Source organism: Chinchilla lanigera, unplaced genomic scaffold, assembly GCF_000276665.1.
Source record: "Chinchilla lanigera isolate Chin_1 unplaced genomic scaffold, ChiLan1.0 scaffold00009, whole genome shotgun sequence".
Lineage (NCBI taxonomy): Eukaryota > Metazoa > Chordata > Mammalia > Rodentia > Chinchillidae > Chinchilla > Chinchilla lanigera.
The window spans coordinates 28,006,855-28,022,950 of NW_004955410.1; the positions used below are offsets into that span (position 1 = coordinate 28,006,855).

The 16,096-nt window shown below is 44.6% G+C and overlaps 1 protein-coding gene across 1 annotated transcript in view; it reads left to right on the forward strand.

Annotated features, from left to right (window-relative positions):
* The window catches only part of Nfe2l3 (nuclear factor, erythroid 2-like 3), a 32,844-nt gene that overhangs the window by 7,757 nt on the left and 8,991 nt on the right, over nt 1–16,096 (forward strand). The window contains exon 2 of the mRNA XM_005377433.2: nt 13,684–13,863. Coding sequence (XP_005377490.1) covers nt 13,684–13,863 — 180 coding nt within the window. The remainder of the gene's footprint in view (nt 1–13,683; nt 13,864–16,096) is intronic.

A 16,096-nucleotide genomic window follows, 5' to 3' on the forward strand; every position in this document is an offset into this window, starting at 1 on the left:
CGGTTACTTTTAGTTCCTTGCAACTGATAGGATAAGGCACATCCAGATTGGAGGGTGGGGCTTGAATCTAGGGTCTCATTAAATTCCCCGGGTTTAATCCCCTAATCCTCTTGTTTCACCCTTCAGAGTAGCTGAGATTTCAAACTCCACCATTGTGCTGTCTCACCCAAATTCTCAAAAGTATGTAAAATTTGATTGCAGGTGTTAAGCACACCTACAGATGGCTCAACAGCAACCCCTGGGCTGGTGTTGAGTGGAGTAGCTTGGTCCTGTGGGGTGATTACACTGACATGGAAAGTAACCATCCGACCCCGTCTCCTCTAGGGCAGCCTCTGAACTTCTTGGTTCTCAAATGCACTGAAGGGGGAAATTGACAACCTTTTTGGAACATTCTTGTGAGAATAGAATGACATCATGTTAAAGGGCTGGTATGGTGGCTAGTGTATTAATAGGTGCCCGATGTGTGATCCGAAGTTGCCAGTGACTGCCCAGTCATTCAGGGACCTGCTGGGGTTTAAAAGGAACCCTTCCCTCCCCAAGGTGGAATCAAACTGGGACTGGTTAGATGAACTGAGGTTGTATGTGCCAAGATTTGTCGCAGAGGCTGAACCTCAGAGGCAGATGGGAGTTGGGCTCCCTTGAAGCCTGATGCCTTACAGAATTCTCAGCCTGTGTTCAGTGCTTCTTCAGGGTGGCCAGTGACTGCAGCAGTCACCTGGGATGCTTGCTGAAATTCGGACTGCGACCCATCCAGACTTATGGACCCAGAGCCTCTGTCCTCCAGGTTGTTGTGCCCTCTCAGGCTTGAGGGCCCCTTGGTAAAAGCCCTTTTGTCAGTTTAGCCCAGACTGCCTGAAGGACTGGTTCACAGGGACTTTTTTAACAAAGCCAGGGATTAGCAAGTATTTTAAAGCCAAAGCACAGTTTTTCCAGCTCTTTTTATTATTTCCTCACTGTTCCAAGGAACATCTCTGGATGGTGTTGGGGTATGGGGAACTAGCTTGTAAAGAAGGAGTATTAATAATGAATACACAACTGTCTTGCAAATAAATGTAGTTTAAAACTCATGCTTAAGTTCTATTTTTTTTTTTTTTTTGGTACCGGAAATCGAACTCAGGACCGTGCACTTGCCAGGCAGGCGCTTGTGCCAGTCAGCTATATCCCCAGCCCAAATATGGTCAATTTTCTTCTTGTTTTTTTTCTTCTTTTTTTTTTTTTAAGTTCTAGAAGAGGCAAGGCTGAGGTAAAAATACCAGCACAGGAGAGAATTTTCTGAAGCGTTCTGCATTATGGGTGGAGCATGAGTTGCATGTGTACTTCTGTTGGCCAAATTGTACAACTAAAGTTTCTGCATCTGTGTGTGTGTAAGTTGTAAGTCCTACTCCAAAACTTCGAAAGAATAATTGAATAGGAAGGGATGGAATTATTGATGGAAAAAAAATGTTGGATCGGCCCAGCATGGTGGTGCATGCCTATCACCTCAGCACTTTGGAAGACCGAGGCAGGAGGATCACAGGTTCAAGCCTAGTCTGGGCAACTTAGTGACTTAAGGAGACCTTGTCTCAGAATTTAAAAGGGCTGGGGATGTTGCTCCGTGTGAATGGCCTAGGTTCAATTCCAAGTACTGGGGGGGTGGGGAGCTAAAGAATTATTGAAACTGGGTGATGAGGACATGGAGAATTGACTGTATTATTCTGTGTTTGAAATTTTCTATAGTTAAGAAACTATAAAGGCATCACATATTTTGTGGACCAGCAGGCCTGTCTGACCTGCTGGGGTAAACAAACATTAAAGGAGATGATGCATGAATCCCCACCCCCAGCCTGGAACACATGGGAGGGGTTATTTGCCGGAGAGGCAGCCTTATTTAAAATTAGAGCCTGTGGGTTGGAGCTCCTGTCAGGTGTGGAGGCTTCTCTTTGGAGACATTGTGGTTTTCATACCTGGCCTCTCTTGGTAAGTAGCTTAGCTTCAGCTACCTGGACGATGTCTGCCAAGTTTTTACGGTCTCCCTGCCTGTGCTCTGGGGCCTTCAGGTGTAAGTTTGGTTTATCTTGAATTTTACCATGAAAATTTCAAAAGTAGAGAATAGGTACCAAGATAATGAACCCTTGTCCCCACTGTCCATGTTTGACAGCTCCAGCCCATCGCTGGTCTTCATTGTCTGTCTCTCACTCACATTCTCTCTCTCTCTCTCTCTCACACACACACACACACACACACACACAAACACCTGTTTTTCTTTTGTTTCTTTTTCTTTTGTTCCAGTGCTGGGGCTGGAATCTGAGGCCACTTGCTACTAGGCAAGTGCTCTACCACAGAACCACATTGCCAGCCCCTCCCTGTTACTGGGAAAGAAACAGCAGACATCTTCTCTGGTGATCCTTGTGCCCACTCTTTGCGGAGACTTAGCGGGAAAAGGCAAGTTTTAGTTCTTTCCTCACTCTTCTCACTACCTTATTGGCTCTAACCCCTATGAATGCATTTGTGTTGCGGTGTGTATCTGAATTGCAGGGACTCTTCTAAACATAACTGCAATGCCATTAGCACACCTGGGAGAGATTAACAATTATTTCATATCACCAAAGGTCCGGTCACAGATTATCTCATGAATTAGTCTTTCATGGTTTGTTTGAACCCACACCATGTATTTCCTTTAGCTGTTTTTACATGATAAAGTAGTATTCAAACAGGAGCTTCATTTGTATATACGATCAGCTGTTCCGGCACCACTGTTGGTGGTGAACCCGTGAAGCAACAAGCAGGTAGGAGTCAGCGTGGGTAGTGGTGACAGCAGCTTTCCCCTAGATGGCTCCAATGAAGAAACGTAAATGAATGGCTTCTCAGAGCCGTGTGGACAGGAGCAAACGCGTGGGCGGAGCGCCGGAAGAACAAGAAATGCCCTGACCTCTTCTTTGCCCACCTTGCAGTTCTGCTCCAGCCTCCCTCTGGTGAATCTACCTGGCTTCCAGCCAGCCTGGCAGCCCCAGAATTCTCAGGGCTTCGCTCCTGGGAACACACACATGAATCTGGAGGGGCAAACAAGAACCAGTACTGGGGCTAAGAGCTGACTCTGAAATAAAAGTACCTGCGACCAGATCCTGGTCCTGTCACCAGATCCTGGTCCTATCACTCACTGGCTGTGTGAGTTAAGGCGGATAATTTCACTTCCTTCTGCCTCATTTCCTCTTCTGTAAGAGGGATAACCGTACGTACCTTGCAAGGATATTGAACAGCTTAAATGAGATAATGTCCGTGGTGCTGGGCCCAGGGTGACTGCGCAATAAACACGAGCTGTAATTATTGTAAACTGCCATTAAGAACCACCCAGGCCAAGCAGACACAGCCTGTCTTTGTCTGGCTCCTTGTTTCCCCCAGACCTGCCGACTCCAGCCTGCCTCCAGCCCACAGACAGCCTCACAGCCCAGTGGCCTTAGCTCACAGGCACCGCACTGTTCTTTGTCTTTGCAGGTTCACCCGGCTCTTAAGGTCAAAGCAGGTCTCAATCCCTCCTCCCCGGATGAGTAAAGGAAAGGCCAGTGAGGCCAGCTGGGACTGCTCACAGAGGGCGTTCTCAGGGGCAAGGTCGCCACCTTTCCTCAGGTCGCAGGGCAGTGTAGTAAGCACATGTTGCCAGTGGACAAGGCCTTCAGAGACTTTGCAGGAAGAGAAGCAGCAGCTTTGGTCCTTTCTTCCCCTTCCCACTCATTCCCTGTACCGACAGAGAAAACCTTCACCCAAGTCTTTCTGCCCTGCTCCTTACGTGGATGGCGAGGGCAAATGGCAGGAGGGCAGGTGGTGTAAGTTTACAGTCCTGGAGGGTGGAAGAGGCCCAAATAATTGTTATTTAGCTAGAACGGTGCCATAGGACAACATTTAGAACCATGAGATCATAGACAAGGGCGAACCCAATTTGGGTTAAAGGACCCAAACTGAGACGTTGCAGCCCTTTTCTGAGGACGTGGTGGTCATTTCCCAGCAGAGAGAGTCGTGGCAGGCAGGGAAGGTCTTTCCCACGCGTTGCAGCTCCTGCAGGTCACTGGGGTTCCGATAACGTGCCTCCACTCACAGGGTCACCATGGTTGCCGGTAGCAAGCATGGACACTTTTTATTTTTATTTTTTAAATTGGATCCTAGCCTCACAAGGGTAAAGGTCACTTACATACAAATAAAAGTAACTTGATGGGTTTAACATATGTGTCTTTAAGTTAAAAGCATGGACCATAAACCTCCCGTCTATACAACAGCACTTCTTACAAAACACATCCTTTTATCCCAGCTTTATGCCGTGAAGTTGAGAAAAACAGGGAAGAAGAGAGCAGGCTACCAGGGGCTGCTATCACTTTTTCTTCAAAGTCTGAGTTGGCAGCAGTTAGTCATTAATTGTAGCTCTAGATTTAAAAAGAGTAAAAAGGAATAGTAGTTGCTATTCATAAAGCATTTAAAAATAAATGAAGGGGCTTTTTTCAACTAATTAAAAAAATTTGGATTAGAGAATATCCACTCATTTCATAGTTGGGGAAATTGAGGGTCAGAGAGGTTTAGCAACTGGCCTACATTCACACAGCCACTGGGGCAGAATAGGCCTTTTTACTTAGAAGGTTTGGAGCCGAGCCCTCGTAGCCACTAAGCTATTTGAAGCTTTGCCGACTACAAATTATATTTTAAATGCCACAGGCCTTTTTCACTTTGTAAATGTCATCGTAGTGAGTCTTCCACCCTTCTCTGCTTTGAGATTCTCGTCTCTGCCCACCCCACCTTCCTAAGACAGAACTGCCGTCACAGGTGGGTTCCCTAGGTCTCGGACTCTGAGACTGTGTTGAGTGTTGAGGAGGGAACAGGGGACAAAAAAAGCAAGACCAGACAGCAGCAGAAGTCGGAGCTGTGACCTGGTAGTGCCCAGAATTGTCACCTGCGGAGTCAGGATGGCCCAGCCTCTCTGCCGCAGCCTGGTCAGTTGTGGGATTTGGGTGCCGGAGGAAGGGTATGACCTTGGGTGAGGCAGGTCCAAGCAGCTGGAGGCTGGCTGCCCACAGGTCCCCAGAAGTCACCACAAGGCCTTCCTTCTAGGGGATCTGGGCCAGTCATCTCCATTAACCCCAGGGAAATTGCTCCCTATGCGACTGTCAAGAAATGAGATTTGAATGAATACGTGAAGAGCGTCCAAAGGGACTTACTGCTTAGGGCCGCACAAATGGGTTTCTGTAGGTCTGAGATCAGTATGTCCATAGTTATGTGGGCTCCTCCTTCCCTCATGGCCTCATAGGTATAGTGACCATGTGGGACGTTTCAGGTTTATGCCTGTTGCCCAGGTGAATTAGTAATAGCATCCTCTTGCCCTCTCACAAGTGACAAATTGGTTTGGGTGGCCAGCTATACGCCTGCTTATTGACAGACCTTGGGAATGTCAGGGGTGAGGGGCCCCCAGAGGAAGCCACTTTGTCAACACTGAAACAACAAATGCCCACGGGCAGCAGAGCATAAGGTCCTACTCCAGCTGTGTGTTTGCTCCCATCGGCTCCTCCAGCTGCGCATCTCAGAATATGGAGCAGAAAATTCTCACAGTCAGAATCTGTCCCCGCTTCAGTCTGGAGCCACCACTACCATCTTCAGATTCACTCTGTACATCAGTATCTGTAGGGCTGCACCTGCTAGTACTGCATTTTTAGCCTTTTAATTATTAAAGGCCGGTGAAGGAACCTAGGGTAGGTGGATGTGAGGAAGTGAGCGTGCTTGAGGACCACTGAGGCCAGTATAACTGTAACAGCGTTGTTGACATATCCCATGAACTCAAAAAAGTTGTCAGGCTAGTTTCTTCAGAAAAATGAACATATGCTAGGTGTATTGGCACATGCCTGTAATCCCAGCACTCAGGAGGCTGAGGCAGAAATAGCACCACAAATTAGAGGCCAGCTTGGAATACATAGTCCAAGGCCAGCCTGAACTACATAGTGCCACTTTCTCTCAGAAAATAGGGGGAGGAGGGAGATAAGGCACGTAAAAGTCCTGGTCTAAAAAGAATTTAGGGGGAAGTCTTTTAGACTTCATGAGAATAAGAAATTCTCATGTAATATCAGCACCTTAGTTTCTTTTTTCAAAGGCAGCATGACAACAATACTAAGACCTAAAAATATTAAAACTGCAAACTAGACATAGTAGTATAGGCCCATGATCCTAGCATTCTGGGAAGCTGAGGCAGGAGGATCACAAATTCAAGTCTAGCCTGGGCAATTTGGTAACTTAGCAAGACCCTGTTTCAAAATAAAAAGTGAAACAAAGGTCTGGGAATGTAGCTCAATGCAAAGACACTGGGTTGAATCCCCAATACAAGGAGGAAGGGCAGTCACTTAAGAAATATTCATGCAAAATATTAAATAAATTACAACCCAGACATAGACTAAAGATGCCAAGAACGTTTATATTAGTTGTCACTGATGTATTACAGATCATCCCAAAACTTAATGGCTTAATTCTCAGACATTATCTCACTGGAGAGCAGCTGAGCTGGGTGGTTGTCTTCAGGCCCTCATGAGGGCGCAGCCAGGATGTTGGGTGCAGTCATCTATCTGAAGGCCGGGCTGGGGCTGGCTGGGGCTGGCGCTGGCTGGGGCTGGCTGGGGCTGGCTGGGGCTGGCTGGCAGGCCGCAGCGCCTAGCTACATGGCCTCTCCATGGGCCTGCTTGAATGTCCTTTGACCTGCGTGAGTGATCAGATGCGGGGCCGGCAGAAAGCCCGGTGCCGTTCCGTCACTTCTACCTTGCTGTGCTGGTTAGGGCCAATTCACTAAGTCTAGCCCCCAAGCAAGTAGAGAGGAATTAAGCTCTAGCTCATGAAGAAGGTGTCAAATAATTGTAAACATTTTTACATCAACAAATGCTCAGTATCATTTCTGGTTTTTATTTTATCTTTTTGAGACAGTCTGGCTATGCAGTTGAGGCTGGGCTCAAACTCTCTGTGTCTTGACCTCAGGGTGATCCTCTGTGTGGGATTACCAGATTACAGGGGTGTGTTGCCACCACCCCGGCTCTCCATTTTTATTTTTAAAAATACTCTTCAAAGATAAGAATTACATGGATCCTCCTCCTACTAAATGCTGAAATATATTTTTGAATCTAGTGAGTTTTCTTACATGGAAGAATATGCGTGAGCATTTGCTAGAAGGCTGATCCAGCTATTCTTAGTGTAACCCTGTGGAGGTCACGAGTCAGGTGTCACCCTGACTATTTAAGAAGAGTTTGTATCTTTCAGGTCACTGGCAAACTCCAAGGGATTAAAAGATATCTTTACTCCTTTTCTGTTTACATAAAGTGTGTGTTTTCTTTCTTTCAAAATCCGTCTTTGAGCTGGTGCTTTGGAATCCATTGTTTCTTGCCTTCTGAAGGACTGTGCTTTTCAGTTCCCTTTTCTCCTCCATCATTTCCTGGTAGAGATGCTCTAGCATCTCTTCAAGACAAATCTGAACAAAAACCATGGCCCTGATTCGTGTCTGCACGTCTTTAACCAAAATTCTTTATTGAGGATTGAACCCAGGGCCTCTGGTCTGAGCTGCCTTCCCAGCGTTTGTTTGTTTGTGAGACAGGTCTCACCAAACTGCGCAGGCTGGGCTCAAATTTGTGTCCTCCTGCCTTGGCCACCCAGAGTACTGGAGTTACAGGTGTGTGCCCCCATGCCTGGGTAGCTTTCCTTGTTTAGCACCATATCACTTCGCTTTTCCCCTGTTAGTTGAAGGCCACCAGCAGCCAGATCCAAAGGGTAGATTTCCGTGCTTGTGTTGTACCATTTCCAAGCAGTATTTCAGCTCAACGCATCACTCGCCTCTTCTCGAAACAGCCTTGGATTCCAGGACCCCTGTTCCTCATGCTTGTCCCTCCCAGTCTGCTCTGCCTGCTTCTTTGCCTGCCCCCTGGCTGCTTCAGACTCTGGGCTAAACCCGTCCTCACCGTGTACTCCCTTGCCAGGAATCTCATCTGTTCCTGTGACTTTTCCCCCCATTTTGTGTTTCCAGTTTATATGCCTCTAGTTCAGATGTTTGCACCAACTTGCAGATTCTCGTATCATTGTAATTGATATTTCTACCTCACTTTTCATTTTTCCCCGTGGTACTGAGTATTGAACCCAGGGCTTTCCCATATCTTTAACTCATTTGAAATTTGTTATTTTGAGACAGGGCACACTTGAGCCTTATACTTGAGATCCTGCTGCCTCAGCCTCCCAGAGTGCTGGGATTACAGGCATCCCCCCCTGATCCCAGCAGTTTGGATAAAATAGAAGAGGCAGAAAGGGGCTTGTTCTGCCCTTCTGCTCTTGTTGCTTTCATTCCCCATCTCCCACTACCTAACTGTGGAGGATAACTTCCCCACTGTGCTCACCTGACTTTTTACATCTTTAACACAATCACAACGGAACCATAATTCATACATCTCACTGCCAGATGGCTCTGAACCACCAGTGGTACGTACATAACTGTCCCATCGGGTGGCATGGGCCGTCACGCATATACTACTGGTGGTTCAGAGCTGGCAAGAACTTGTTAAGTTTAACATATCCAAAAATGGAACAACTCTGCTTCCCTTTAAACTGTTCTCCCTACAATTATCCCTTGTCACTCAGGTGAAAAATCTAGGAATCATTTTTAGTTCTCCTCTTTGCTTCCCCTATTTCTAGTTCATGGGCCAGGCCCAGTGTTATGGTTTGTGTCTAGATGTCCCCCAAAGCCTCGTGCAGTCATTGGGGTCGGACTTTTTTGGTGGTAGCTGAATCTAGAGTTTGTGACTGATTCATAGTGTGATGCTGGGATTAAGGCTGGGTGATTGCTGGATCAGCCCACTGATTGGATTGGCACTGCCCTGATCCCAGCAGTTTGGATAAAATAAAAGAGGCAGAAAGGGGCTTTTCTGCCCTTTTGCTCTTTTGCTTTCATTCCCCATCTCCCACTACCTAACTGTAGAGGGTCACTTCCCCAGACAGGAGAGCCTTTACACCACCAGAGATAACCCACGTCCTTGCATCCCTCGCTATGAGACAGCATTTTTATTTGAAAAACTTGAATTCTTAAGTTGGAACTTTAATGAATGTTCAAGAAACTAGCTTTGTTCCAAGAAAATGTAATGATGCCTAATTTTTCTGAATGATGCTAGTTATCGTAGCAGTTGACCAAAAAGAAAAAGAAAACAGAGAGAAAGAAAATTGCATTTTGGCCTTCCTATGTAGATTCTAAAGAACAGCAAATAATTAGGTGAATAAATACAATCTTAAGATTTAAAAAAAGCTCAGTATTTTATGGGAATAGTGAGACAAATGAATATTCTGTTTGGCTATCATCTATGCTTGGATACATTTGTCTCTTTTTTGCAAAGCAAGCCCTTTCTCTTTCACTTACTGTAACTTGCAGTTATTTTATTCACTTGTATCTTTGTCCTTTTCCTTTACAATTCTCAGTAATAGAGTCTGAATAGATTTTTTGCAGCGGTTGTATCCCTAGCATCTAGTGTATTATATCTACTCAGTTAAATAATTGACTGCATCTTAAGTAAACATTACCTGGGGCTGGAATTGCACCCAAAAAATACTCTACATGGCCTCCTTATTAGTGAAACATTAAAAGGATTTTTCATGGTGTAGAAACAAGGGGCTGGGGATTTAGTTCAGCAGCACAGCACCTGCCTGGCAAGTGCAAGGTTGTGAGTTCAATTCCCAGTACCGGAAGAAAAACAACAAAAACAGAGAAAACATGTTGTAGAAACATAGGCAAAGAAATTAGACAGGAAAATGAAATCTAAATGTTGGAAAGGAAGCAGTGACAATAATTATTATACCTTTGGGGAAAGTATAAATTAGCAGCTTAATGGAAGAATATTCTTTCAGGTTAAAAACCCTTTTCTGTTAGCTTGGCCAAAGTGAATTTGCTATATAGAGGTTTTTATTTTAGGGTAACCTATCTTGAGTATAATTTTAAACATAAAATATTGTAAGATTGCAAAAATAGTACATACATCTTTTAACTAGATGTACCTGTTTACATTTTTCCATTTAATTTATTTGTATTAATAACTATTATATATATTACATATGCACAAATGCTACATACATAATTTTTTTTAAACAGAATAAAGTCATCGTATCCCCTAGTACCCAGAAACTTTAGTGTCTTTTTTTTTTTTTTTTTTTTTTTTTGAGACAGGGTTTCACTATGCAATTTAAGTTGTCCTTGAACTCACTTTGTAGCCCATGCTGGCCTCAAACTTGCAGCAGTCCTCCTGCCTCGGCCTCCAAGTGCTGGAATTACAGGCGGGCACCACCACACCCAGCCTTAGTGTCTATTTTCTAAGAACAGTTTCTTTTCTCTAGCCAGTTATCAAAATCAGGAAATTCAACATGAGCTATGACTATTATCTAGTCTACTGTCCATCTTCAAAATCTGTGTGTTGCCCCAGTAATGTGCTTTAACAGTTACCTTTTGTTCTGGGTCAGCATAACCTGAGATCACACAGTGCATTTAGTGTCCATATCTCTTTGGTTATCTTTACTGTGGACGTGTTCTTCAGCATATCTGCATATTTTGTTGACAGATTTGATCACTTGGGTGAGACACTGCCTGCTGGATTCCTCCCATAATGTTATTTTTCTCTTTGTAATTAACAAGTAATCTGCTGTGAAACTTTTTTTTTTTTTTTTTTTTGGTTTTTCTCCAGTACCAGGAACCGAACTCACGACCTTGCGCTTGCCAGGCAGGCACTTTGCTGCTGAGCTAAATCCCCAGCCCCCTCTGCTGTGAAACTTTAAGAAGTTTAAATCTTATTTTCCCTCCTTAGTTGTTTTCGTATCCATTGATGATTTTCTAATTCCACCATTGTCCTTCTGTATTTATTAGTTGTATTCCACTGTAAGGAAAAGATTTTCTTTTTCCCTAATACACTTGCTTGCTTACATTCAAGTATACTTATTCTTTTATTCTTTGCTCAGTGTGTTACAATCCCTTATTATATAATAGGGTTTTCAACCTAATTTTGGCTTTCTGCACTGTATGTTCTGGGTCACATAGTTTCTCTGCCTTCAGTCTCTCTTTCTTAGTTTCTCAGGCCATCTTAGATACCTTTGTTAACAATCTATCTCACAGTGTTCCCCCTACCCCAGACTTTCTTAGACTAATATTTTCATTATTACTTTGCATATGGGCTTGATTTGGTCCTGTACTGACCATTTGTTTATGTAATATTGTAGGTAACAGTCTCATGTTTATATGTGCTGTTATTAACTCACATATTGTGGATTAACTAAGGGGATCTTGCTTCATGCTTCTAAAACAGGTCATGTGATTTAGAGATTTGGAGTTCCTCTATTCACCAGCGGTAGAATTTGTAAACAGAGTTGTCTGCCTCAGGAATCCAGATTTTTACATTTGATAGTCTTCAGGTTTAACAAAAGACATCTTGTCTGAGTAAAAGATGAGAGGTAAAAAGAGTGACAGCCAGTCTCTGCCCCCCCAGATTTTGTTTGTTGTTTAATTTTTTTTGTTTTTTGAGGCAGGGTTTCACCATGTAGTTTAGGCTGGCCTTGAAATCTCAGTGATCCTCCTGCCTCAGCCCCTCAAGCGCTGGGATTACAGGCATGCACCACCACGCCCCTCAGGCCTTTGTATTTTTTTAGTCCCTTCCCCAAATTTAACTAGGAGTCACCTTGTAATTGCAGGAAAGAACCATCCATCAGAAATAGGATCCCAGCCAGTCATGCTGTGTCTAAGAGTTCAGCTATTCAAGAGATGTCTGCTAAGGCTCTGAGTCTTGCTCCGGGAACAGACAACAAACAAATACGAAGAGTAATGTATCAGCTGCTAAGTAAGATGGAAAACAATAAAACGTGATTTGGGAGATAGATGTTAGGGAAGTGCTTTTTTAAATTTATTGATTTGAGACAGGTTCTTGCTATGTAGCCAGGCTGGCCTCAAATTGGAAATCTTCCTGCCTCAACCTCCCAAATTTTGCATTACCACTCCTGGCTGAGATGCTTCTTTTTAAATGAAAGTGGTTAAGAAAAGAAATGAAGTGGTCATTATCAGGCAGTATCTGAAGAGAGAGCTGCAGCAAGCCACAAGGAGGAGAGGGTTGGAGGCAGAGAGAGCTTTACAGGTAAAGCAACAGCCAGCCAACCCAAGACTCCAGGTTGGGGCAGTGCCTAGGGAATGCCAGGCTTGGGGCATTGCTATGCTTAGAGATTAGAGGAAGAATTAACAAAGCGGAAAGCCCCTAATGACCTAGGAAAATAAAGGGGGAAGTACATGGATATCAGTGGAAGCTGTTCCTAGGAGGAGGCAGTAACTAAGTCAGACTTTGCTGGTGAGTTAGATGAGGGTAGAAACTCAGATTTGGGAAGCATTTTGGTGGAGTGGTGGGGACTCCGAATAGGTTTGAGAGAGAATATATTGAATCCACATAACTCTTAGAGGGTTTTGTTCCAAATGGGACTAGAAAAAGTGGGACAGATCTAAAGAATAGTCAGTGTGGGAACGAAAGGAGAGGTTTTTACAGTGGGGAGGGATTAGTGGACATTAGGAGGCTGGTGGGAGTTCCCAGCAGATAGGGAACAGTTGTCGAAGCAGAGGCTGGGCAGAATAGCAGGGGCAACCCTTGAGCACAGGTGCGGGGTGGTGCATGTGGAGACGGCCTGCGCTGGGAACCCCGATGGTAACCCTGGGTCAGGAGGAAAGGCAGAGTATGCCAGAGTGAAGTGCAGTTGGCCAGATAGGGAAGCCAGGCAAACAGAGTGGGCCACCAGGAAATCAGTGTGCTTTTGCTGCTCCTTGGTTTTTTTCCTTGGCTTGTGGCATTTATAGATCTCCATTTCTTTGACTTTTACCTTTTTTTTTAAGGATAAACCTTTTCTGGGGGTGCAATCCTTGAGTTAGTCCAGTTAGTGACACGTTTGTGGAATTCAGAAACAGATCCTTTGAAAGAGCTTTGATTTAACGTCATAGTTGAAAGTGTCAGGATAAGTGACACATGCTAAATTGTAACTATTTTTAATGTCTAGGGGAATCCTCTAGTCTTTTAAGTGCCTTTAGGTAAATTAAATATAGAAGTACTCCCTCAGGTAAATAAGCATATTTGAAAATATCTGTGCCAAAACAATACATGTACACTTCCCTGATTGTAAAAGGAATGTTTATGTATTGTAAAATACTCAACCAGTTACAAACATCTCCATAGTGAAGTGTCACCTCTTCCCCAGCCTTTCCCTAACCCATGGTGCCTTCCAGAGAGAACCACAGTTGCTAGTTTATTAAACACTTCCCAGGTTTCTGTGTGTCTTTATATTTGATCAGTGTTCCCTTCCAGCTTAGCTGCATGATCTGGTTTCCACAGAGAACTAAATCAAAACTGCCAGATGGCATCATTGATTTCCAAATATTTTAAATCCAAAAGCTTCCTAAGTGCATGTAATTTAAATTATGCAGATTAGAACAAAATGAATACTGTCTCAGAATGAATACTTAAGGAAGATGGGGCTTGAGACTGACCTTTATTTCCAAATTAAATGTTTCTTTGCTACTGAAGTGATGAAATGCATAGTTCTTAGGTTTTGACTTCTGGGTTTTCATGATTTCTAAACAGTAACTACAGTGCCATTTTATAGACTATTTGATGAGATACGGATTTCTGCTAAATGTATTCTTGGATGCTTTTATAGGAGAAAGAAGTACGAAGAGAAAGGGGTGAATCAGTGGCTCGCAATTCCCAGCAGGAGGAGAATGAAGAAACAACATCAGCGCAGAAGAAATCACTACAGCCGCAGAATAATGAAAATGAAAACACAACAGCAGATAAACCTGACCGAGAGGTAGCAGAGACCACTGAATCTAGAAGTGAAGTAAGTACTGTACATCAGAACCCAGCCGTGTCATTTGGCTTTCATATAGATGTTGTGGCATTGACAGAGTATATTGAGAATTTTCTATGTAAATGTGCCCTGTTAATAGCAAATCTGACCAAGAAGAAAAAATTATATGAAACTATGAGCGTCGTAATTGGACTTACAAAAGAATCAGCAATTGTTTTCTCCGGTTGAACTCTCAAGATTTTGTGTATAGACACACATACCCCTCCTGGAACTTGCCAGCAGGTTTTGCTAGTTGTGCTTGCCAAGATAAGAGATAAAGAGATGACTGGCATTCTGAACCCAGGGATCCTTAGGCAGCTACCTGAGAAACAAACAGTTGGTCAGGTCCAGGAGAGCAAGCTTGGGCTCAGATCATTCAGTCTGCCATGGCCATGGGCCAAGCCAAACCACTAGCTTCCAGGAGTCCAATTTGTGTCTCTGGCCTCTGCTAAGGGGCCAGCCCAGTGGATCACATCCTTGGCTCCTCATTGTCTAAGCATCGTTTTTAGCCCAGAGAAGAGGAATAGAAAGATGAACTCCAGGAGCCGGGCTGAATGGGTGGGTTCTTCCTAAGCCTGTTTATTCTGTTCTTTCACGTGGACCATACTCCGGTTCCTAGTCAGCCCTGCTGAGGTTTTGCTCACAAGCTTGGCACACAGGTGCTCTAGAACGGGACGAGCGGCTCCATAGACTTATAACCACATGATACTTCCACCTGCACGGAGCAGCCTTGCAGGCCCTGCCCTGATGGTTCTCTTTGTCATGACCTATTTCAGGAGGTAGATTTTGGGCTAAGCCTTGGACACCCATGGAGGACAGAGAACACCATGCCTAGGCCCTTCTCAGACTGCCCATCACCACTGTAGTCTACTGTGTAACATGACATCAAACATGACTTGAGTTTATGGAGTAAAATCAGAAACAGCTTTGTTCTCACTATTCTTCTGCGCCTTCCAGCATGTTCTAACCTGTTCTAGGGGAACTAGTTCTTTCCTGGGCCATGGGTGACATCTAGGGCAGGCCTCATGACCTACTCAGATTAGAAATCCCTCAGTCATCCTAGTGCAATTGACAAGGATACTCCAGTGTAATTCTTTTTTTGTGGTAGTGGGGATTGAACTCAGGGCCTTGTAGGCACATACTCTACTACTGAGCTCCATCCCCAGCCCTTCCAGTGTGATTCTAAAAAACTTAAAGATGACTAAAATTCAGCTGCTTCCCATCTCATCTGCTGCACTCAGAAGGCTGAGTAGTGTGTGGAGCTACCGGTTTCCCCGGTTTGTCTTTCCCTGCTGGTTAGGCTGTCTTCTCTGAGCCTTCTCTGAGCCTGGAAGTATCAGTTATAAGAACTCAGGACAAGTGTTGTTTGATAGGAATCAATTCCAGAAGTTTTCCCTTCTCTTGACTGTAGGACACATTTAAAATTTTGTCAGGTATGCAATTTCAGTTTAGAGGGCCACTTTCATTCTGCAGGTTCTTTGGGGACCTCTGCCTGGTAGCTGGAGGTTTTCCACCTGGCCTGCTGTTGACAAGGACAAATGCATCCCTAGCCCCAGCTGATCCTTTAGGATTCCTGAGTATTTAGGCACACGCTTACCTCTCCAGGTCGCCCTCTCAGCCACTTGGCAGCTGTCTAGCACATGGCCCTGGACACATGCTCTTCACATTCATCAGTTTAGTCCCTTTGCTAACTACAGCCTTTGCTTGACCTTTTGCCTCCTGCCTTTCATGTTTCTCAGGGACGCTACTTCGTCGTCAAACTACAGGAGCATACACCAAGTATGCTCTTCTTGAGACCCCTTTTGCCATTCTCCGGGTGAGAGAGGGAGGGAACACCCCATGTTTTCATTTCCTAATATCCCCAGCTTCAATCTTTTCATAACCCTCCATCTCAGCCTAGCATTTCACTTAAAACTGCAGAAGTATTTGGCACCTGTCTGTCCTCTTCCCCAGTTGGTAGTGTCCTTGCCCTTGCAAATTATGCAGTTTCCTCACCCTCACATACCAAATCAGTGCCTACTGTCTATCATATAAATACTGAAAGATGCTCCCTAAGTGCCTCACAGTTACTTTTTATGAGGGAAAGGATGTCCCCGTGTCCTCCCCGCCCCCAGTACCGGGAATCGAACTTACGACCTTGTGCTTGCCAGGCAGGCGCTGTGCTGCTGAGCTAAATCCCCAGCCCCGGAAAGGATGTTTTTACCAGTCTGTCACTTCTTTAACT